Source organism: Somniosus microcephalus, unplaced genomic scaffold (assembly GCF_052327205.1).
Source record: "Somniosus microcephalus isolate GS21.2 unplaced genomic scaffold, FLI_Smic_1.0 unresolved_chr1, whole genome shotgun sequence".
Taxonomy (NCBI): Eukaryota; Metazoa; Chordata; class Chondrichthyes; order Squaliformes; family Somniosidae; genus Somniosus; species Somniosus microcephalus.
In genome coordinates this window covers 135,804,586-135,812,845 of record NW_028225179.1, presented here as the reverse complement: position 1 = coordinate 135,812,845, position 8,260 = coordinate 135,804,586, and the positions used below count along the sequence as shown (strand labels likewise).

General features: G+C 45.6%; 1 protein-coding gene across 1 annotated transcript; it reads right to left on the bottom strand.

Annotated features, from left to right (window-relative positions):
* Positions 1-818: 818 nt before the first annotated feature.
* On the bottom strand, positions 819-5,131 carry LOC147095936 (immunoglobulin lambda-1 light chain-like). Its single transcript, XM_085973742.1, has 5 exons — positions 5,089-5,131; positions 4,089-4,427; positions 3,694-3,996; positions 1,051-1,167; positions 819-907 (listed from the first exon to the last, which is right to left on the bottom strand). The coding sequence occupies exons 1-5, from the start codon at positions 5,129-5,131 to the stop codon at positions 819-821; spliced, it is 891 nt and encodes a 296-aa protein (XP_085829868.1).
* Between the last annotated feature and the right edge of the window lie 3,129 nt (positions 5,132-8,260).

The following is an 8,260-nucleotide window of genomic DNA, read 5'->3' as shown; positions in this document are numbered from 1 at the left end:
ACTGAGCAGCGTGTCTTACTGATCCCACAATGAGAGCAAAGCAGAGGGAACTTTCCACAACACTTCATATCCGGCAGCGCTCGCTTTCCTTTCCCGTCAAAGGGTCGTAACCGCGTTAAACGCCAGGTGGGCGCAAAGAGTCTATGAGAGCAAACAGAAACCACTATCATGGCCCACATCATCATCATATGAACACAGGAGGCCGTTCAGCCCCTCGAGCACGTTCCTGCATTCAGTCAGATCATGGCTGATCTGTAGCTTAACTCCATCTACCCGCCTTGGTTGCCTAACCCTTAATATACTTACCCAACAAGAATCTATCAAAAATCTCTCAGTTTTGGAATTTCGAATTGACCCCCAGACTCAACAGCTTTTTGGGGGAGAGAGTTCCAGATTTCCACCACCCTTTGTGTGAAGAAGTGCTTCCCGACATCACCCCTGAACGGCCTGGCTCTAATTTTAAAGTGACGCCCCCCACCAGAGGAAATGGTTTCTCTCGATCTACCCCATCGAATCCTTTAATCATCTTAAAAACCTCAATCAGATCACCCCTTAATATTCTATACTCGAGGGAATACAAGCCCGAGTCTGTGCAACCAGTCCTCATAATTTAACCCCTTTACCCCCGGGTATCACTCTGGTGAATCATCGTTCCGCAATTTAAAATTTCCAGATCTATATTTTTAAATCTACATTCGCAGTTTTACATTAAAGGAAAACAGAGATATCCTGTAGTGCTCACTATGCAAAGATTTATAGACTCGTTAACTATGAGTCTTGAACATTGGTTTAAAATCAGTGCAAGGTATCGACATGTGTTAAGCAAAAACAATTCTTTTCATAGCTACCTCCTTGTCTTGCGCACGTGGTCTCCAATCCGTCAATTTCTGATCGCTGTTCGTGTTGCCTGATATAAAGAGAAATTTACTCTCAGTCTAAATGATCACATTTCACAATGAACGGGCCCACTAACATGTAATGAGCCAATGACACAATAAATGGATTGATTGGGAGCGCCGTGGAGTTGGAGCGCCTCCCGACAACCGCTACCTGACCGCCGGTTCCTGCAGCTCCTTCCCGCGGCGACAATAACCATCAGCAGAAGGAGCAGTGCCGCCGCCGACCTCCCGTAAAGCAGCAATCTGCAGCTGGTTTGTAGCGGGGGCTCTGAAGAAAGAAAAAAACAACTTTTTATTGAAAACATTCCCGTAACCCGAGCCTTCTGGTTCTCGCAGAATGGTCAAGGAGGCCCACCACCACCTTCTCAAACACTAGCGATAGACAATCAATGCCAGACTTGCCAGCGTCACCCACATCACGAAAACAAATTAAAAATGTTGCTGAAAATCATTACATAAGTGAAGGTAAAGATATAGATAGATAGATAGATAGAGAGAGAGAGAGAGAGATAGAGAGAGAGAGAGCGATAAATAAATAGATAGATAGATAGATAGATAGATAGATAGATAGATAAATAGATAGATAGATAGATAGATAGATAGATAGATAGATAGATAGATAGATAGATAGATAGATAGAGAGAATGAGATAGAGAGACAAATGGATAGATAGATAGATAGATAGATAGATAGATAGACAGACGGACAGACAGACAAACAAATAGACAGGCACACAGACAGACAGAACCATATAACCATGAACCTATCGAAGGGTGGGGCACAGAAGGAGACTATGAGGCCCTCCATGTTTGTGCCGGATCTTTGGTAGATGGATCCAAAACTAATCCCATTAGCCGGCTCTCCCTCCATATTCCTGTATCAATCCAAAACAAACTCCAAAGTCTGCTCTGTCCCCTGGAATGCACCATTCCCAACACATCGCCAATCCGAGGAATACACATTTACCCTATCTCCTTATTTCTTGTCTGTCATCTAACTTTCCATCCATGCTGCCACATCTCCTTCACACCATACCTCTAAAGTGTTTCCCAAAAGCCCTCTTAGCGACACCTTATCAAACGCCTTCTGGAAATCCATACACCTTAGATCTACTGCAATCCCTTTAACTATCCAATCGGTCACTTCTACAAAAGCTCTATTAAATTTGTTAAACACGACTCCACTTTCACAAATTGGTGCGGGTTGTCAGTAACTAGTCCAGCCATTAAGAAATGCTCACCACTTTCAGTTCAAATTACGGATTCTAAGTGTTTGTCCGCAACACATCTGGTCTACGGTAACCCAAGTGATACCTTTCTCCTCTCTTAGATGAAACATTCGATAGAAACCGTTTGGGTAGGAAGAATAAGGAGGTCACCTACTCCTTGGAAAATAAGTGTCTAAATGGAGTAGAGGAGCAGAGGGCTCTGGAGGTACAGATACACAAATCACTAAAAGTAGCGACGCAGGTTAATAAAGCCATAAAAAGGCAAACCAAGCACTGAGGCGCATTTCTAGAGGGATAGATTTGAAAAGCAGAGAGGATATGTTAAATTTCCAACGAACCTTGGATGGACCACACTTGGAATACTGTGAACATTTCTGGGCTCCATATTATAAAGAGGATATAGAGACACTGGAGAAGATACAAAAAGATTTACTAAGATGATATCAGAATTGAGACGTTATGCCTATCGGGAAAGATTGAACAGGCTGGGGCTCTTTTCTCTACAAAAGTGAAGACTGAGAGGTGACCTGATGGAGGACTTTAGATTATGAAAAGATTTACATAGGATTACATCGGATATACGGCATAGAAACAGGCCATTCGTCCCAACAAGTCCATGCCGGCGTTTATGCTCCACTCGAGCCTCCTCCCGTCTTTCCTCAGCTAAACCTAGCAGCGTAACCCTCTATTCCCATCTCCCTCATATGCTTGTCCAGCCTCACCTTAAATGCATCTAGACTATTGGCTTCAACCACTCCCTGTGGTAGCGAGTTCCACATTCTCACCACTCTTTGGGTAAAGACGTTTCTCATGAATTCCCTATTGAATTTCTTGGAGAATATCTTATATTGATGGCCTCTAGATATGCTCTTCCCCACAAGTGGAAACATTCTCTCTCTATCTACTCTATTAAAACTTTTGACAGGGTAGACGTAGAGAAGATGTTTCCACTTGGCTGAGGGGAGAGACCAGACCTAGGCACCATAAATATAAGACAGACACTATTAATGCCAATGGGGAATTCAGGAGCAACCTCTTTACCCAGAGAGTGGTGAGAATGTGGAACTCGCTACCACAGGGAGTGGTTTAGGCGAATAGCACAGACGCATTTATGGGGAATCTAGATAAACACATGAGGGAAAAAGGAATAGATGAATATTGATGGGGTTAGGATGGGAGGGGACTCATGTGGAGCATAAACACTGGCACATGTTAGGCCGAATGGCCTATCTCTGTGCTGTACATACTGTGCAATACAGATACCTACATATAGGCATCGAGAGAGAAAGTGAGAAACTGGAAATGGCAGTTAAATGTTCCCATTTTACCCATGGACAGCTCAGACCGAGACATTCTCTCCAACCATATACCTAGGGCCTAGCTAGAGAGAAAGACTTCATAATTCAGAAAGCTCAACGCTGCAACATTGAGAGAGATCAATGATTGGGTAATTCTACATGGGCACGCAGAAAGGGAGAGACTTTGAATGTATAAAGTGATATTGCTAACAATTAACTCTTCCATCAGGATTGAAGATATTAGTAAAGGGTCACTGCCACTAGTTACCTCTCTGAGATGAGACACTTTCACTGATCAGATCCCCAGCGGAGTTGATTGGAACGGCGCAAGTACAGACAGCGCCGCTGCTCCAAGTTTCCGCCGAGAGGCTGATGTGACTCCTGACAATGTAAGTCCCGTCGGGGTCTATTGTCCCAGAATCGCTCCGTCCCTCGGTAACCCGTCCGGAAACATTCCAGCGAATGGGAAGTGAATCGGGAGACAGGCTTTTCACCAAACACATCAATGGGACCTTTTCCAGCGAGGGAATTTCATCCGGCGGCGGAGTTAAGAGAAAGATTTCAGGAGACCCTGGGAGTTTGGGGGGTTAAGATACTATTACTATTCGACGCAAAATTCGTCGTTATTAATGATAAAATGAGTGAAACAAACGCAATTTTTACCTGCAATGAACAATTTCGAGCCGTTTCCTAATATCAAGGGCATTCTGCTAGATAGCTTAGCTGCGCAGTAATAGACCCCCGAATCTTCCCTCTGGACATCTTTCACAGTCAGAGAGTAAATACTGGATTCGTCATTAACTTGTCCGGAAAATCTTCCTTTAGGAGGCATGTGCTTCCACACGGTGTAAACCAGCTGTAGAGGCTCTCGGTGCTGCCGCTTATACCAGTGTATAGTTCCTGCTGTCAACCAACCCATGTGACAATCCACCTTAAAGATACTTCCAACGGAGAGAGTCTGAACCGGCGGATTCTGGGCAAAAACTGCCTGAGAGACAATAACTGAGAGAACAACATATTCACAAGAGGGTCTGTTACACGGCAGAATTAAACACCGATTCCTATAAAGAAACGGGTACAGCAGTAAACTGTGAAAAGGACCATCCCATCATTAATTTTCATGGATCCTAATCTCTAAATGTGTCAAATGCTGAGGGTTAAAATTAAACCTGTAACAGGAGTAAGAATGAAAGGAAGGAAAAAAGAAAGAATGAAAGAAAGAAAGAAAGCAAGAAAGAAAGAAAGAAAGATATTTACAGCCAATGAAGTACTTTTTTTGAAGTGTAGTCACTGTTCTAATGTAGGAAACGCTGCAGCCAAATTGCGCACAGCAAGCTCCCACAAATAGCAATGTGCTAATGAATAGGTAATCTGCGTTGTTAATTGAGGGATGTAATATTGGCCCCAGGACACCGGGGAGAAATCCCCAGCTCTCCTTCCAATAGTGGCCGTGGGATCTTATACCTCCACCTGATAGGGCAGACGGGGCATCCGATAGGTGGAAAATATTGACATTTGTTCGAATTTAATTCGCCTGAGATAATCCAGTCCTTCAACATGAGACTAATATTACAGAATACAGCGCGCTATCTTCTACTTGTCTGACTAGCTCAATGATATAACGGCGGAATTCCGCCATATATTAGAAGCACATAAGACTGACCTGGAAAGAGATGGAACAGCGCGCAGGGTGTTAAGAAGCTCATTGTCGGCGACCGAGGCCCTTGCTGTGAGCTGTACACTGAACACTGTGCTGGGATATCTTTGCGCTGGGCCCGGCTCGCAAAAGATGTGAAAGACACACCTGCGGAAATTGCGTGTTTGCATTTTAAAAATAGCAGGCTGGAAAATACAGCACAATGTCAAGGCTCGCTGTGGTTTTCCTGTTGACACATTAGACGCCCACGCACAGGTCTGTCTGCAAGGGGCAATGCATTCCAGTTCGTGTTGAACAGGTCTGAAAGGCAGTGTGCAGTGCAGGCTGATTAAACTGTGAACTGAAGGCAGGCAGCGCTGAATTGCACGCCCCGGACTGGTTGTGTCATTCGTGTGGGCACGAGGACATGATCCCATTCCGAGTGTTGCTTTTCCTTGGTCCAGAACCCATTCATTCATACACCCTTATTTGTACCAACAAAAATAGAGCAGATTGAAGAAAGGTGCAATCATCTGTTATTATATCAGCCGTGGCTCAGTGGGTAGCACTCTCGCCTTCGAGTCAGAAGGTCCTGGGTTCATAGTTCCACTCCAGAGACTTGAGCACAAAAATGTAGGCCGACACCCCAGTGCCAGTATTGGGACATGCTATAAGAGGTGACAGTTTTTCTTTCTTTAACTGTTTCATCCAGTATCTGAATGCCGCCTGTCTCTTTGTTGCGGAATTTTATCCTGTTACTCATTCAATGTCAGCCGTGACTCAGTGGGTAACAATTTCGCGTCTGACGCAGAAGATCAGTGTTTTGTTCAGGTCCCGCTCCAAAGACTTGAACACATAATCCAGGCCGACACCCCCAGTGCGGTGCTGAGGGATTGCTGCACTGTCAGAGAGGCAGTACTGAGGGAGTGCTGCACTGTCGGAGGGGCAGTACTGAGGGAGCGCTGCACTGTCGGTGGGGCAGTACTGAGGGAGCGCTGCACTGTTGAAGGGGCAATACTGAGGGAGGGCTGCACTGTTGGAGGGGCAGTACTGAGGGAGCACTGCACTGTCAGAGGGTCACTACTGAGAGAGCGCCGCACCGTCGGAGGGGCAATACTGAGGGGGCGCTTCACTGTTGGAGGGGCAGCACTGAGGGAGTGCTGCACTCTCGGAGGGGCAGTACTGAAGGTGCACCGCACTGTCGGCGGGGCTGTACTGAGGGACCACCACACTGTCAGAGGGTCAGTACTGAGAGAGCACCGCACTGTTGGAGGGGCAGTACTGAGAGAGCGCTGCAGTATTGGAGGAGCACTACTGAGTGTGCGCCACACTGTCGGAGGGACAGTACTGAGGGAGCACTGCACTGTCGGAGGGTTAGTACTGAGAGAGCGCCGCACTTTTGGAGGAGCAGTACTGAGGGAACGCCGCACTGTCGGAGGGACAGTACTGAGGGAGCGCCGCTCTGTCGGAGGGTCAGTACTGAGGGAGTGCCACATTATTGGAGGGGCAGTACAGAGGGAGTGCCGCAGTGTCGGAGGGGCAGTACTCAGGGAGTACCAGACTGTCGTAGGGGCAGGAATGAAGGAGCGCTGCACTGTCGGAGGGGCAGTAATGAAGAGGCGCTGCACTGTTTGAGGGACCGATTTTCGGATGCAATCCTAAACTGAGGCCCTGTCTTCTCTCTCAGGTGGCTGTGAAAGATCCCAGGGCCACGATTGGAAGAAGAGCTGGGGAGTTCTCCTCGGTGTCCTGGGTCAATATTTATACCTCAGTCAACATCAATAAAATTGATATCCTGATGATTATCACACTGCTGTTTGTGGGAGCTTGATTGCATTCTATGTTTTGCAACACTTTCATGTTGTATCAGATACTGTGTCTGAGCAATCAAACACTGCATTAATATTGAATACCTTAACATTGATAAAGATTGAATTAAAGTTGCCAATATTATATTTGGTGTCTCAAACAATAATGAGGATTTACCCTTTGGTATTTTGCACGTAGGTAGATGGTGATCATCCCCCTTCGAATGGGATGAATGGGAAAGAGTTCAGCCCCTGGAATTATGCACAATGAGAATTAACTGATTGTATTCAAAAGCAATCAATTAAAATACTTTTTTCCATCGGAGTTCCTTGTAATGGGAGTGAATGCAGGGAAGGGTCGCTCCCTTTGAATTCTATACATGTAAAATGAGCAGCAAGAGGATTTGTGTATTCAGGTTCTATATAATTACAATGAATGGACAGTTTGTTAATTAAATTAGAGCCAGGCTGTTCAGGAGCACTTCTTCACATAAAGGGTAGTGACAATCTGGATCTCTCTCCCCCAAAAAGCTGTCGAGGCTGGGGCTCAATTGCAAAGTTCAAAACTTAGATCGATAGATTTTTGTTGGGTGAGGGTATTAAGGGTCACAGAGCCAAGGCGGGTAGATGGAGCTAAGATACAGATCAGTCATGATCTGATTGAGTTGTGGGACAGGCTCGAGGGGCTGAATGGCCTCCTCCTGTTCCTATGTTCATGGGCTTTAATCTTTGTATCAAATCTGTACGGAGCCGTCATGAAAGTAACAAAAACTGCAAATTCAAAGTTTATTAGAAGGACACAGTATCTTTACTGTGTTTGGTCAGTGGTGTTTCCTCGAAACGGATTGCTATTTTCTGAGATGTTTCCGAACGGGGTTACAGAGGGACGCACCGATTCCCGGTACAATAGACCCGGACAGCAACAAAAGTCACATCAGTGTCTCGGTGCAAGCTTGGAGCAGCGGCGCTGTCTGTAATCTGTGCTGTTCCACTAGGCTTCTCCAGCTAAAATATGGAGAAGAACGTGTCGGGGAAAACTATAGCGAAAACCAGGAAAGAAAAGAGATGTGCAAATGGCTCCTGCACTGCAACCCCTTCACTACATTGCATTACATAGAATGTGCTGCAGTGAAACAGGCCATTCGGCCCAACAGGTCCATGTCGGTGTTTATGCTCCACACGAACCTCCTCCCACCCCCTTCATCTCACCCTATCAACATATCCTTATTTTCCTTTCTGCCTCGCATGTTTATCTAACTTCTCCTTAAAAACATCTATGCTATTTGCATCAACCAGTCCCTGTCGTAGCGAGTTCCACATTCTAACCACACGGTGTAAAAAAAGTTTCTTCTGAATTCACTATTGGATTTATTAGTGACTATCTTATATTG

What these genes read in the sequence shown, in the direction of transcription:
- LOC147095936 (XM_085973742.1), bottom strand. Translation starts at nt 5,131, where the DNA reads ATGAGCTTCTTAACACCCTGCGCGCTGTTCCATCTCTTTCCAG. An exon ending in CTCGAAATTGTTCATTGCAG is followed by an intron (nt 3,997 to 4,088) that starts GTAAAAATTGCG and finishes CCAAACTCCCAG; the next exon opens with GGTCTCCTGAAATCTTTCTC. An exon ending in CTGCAGGAACCGGCGGTCAG is followed by an intron (nt 908 to 1,050) that starts GTAGCGGTTGTC and finishes TCTTTATATCAG; the next exon opens with GCAACACGAACAGCGATCAG.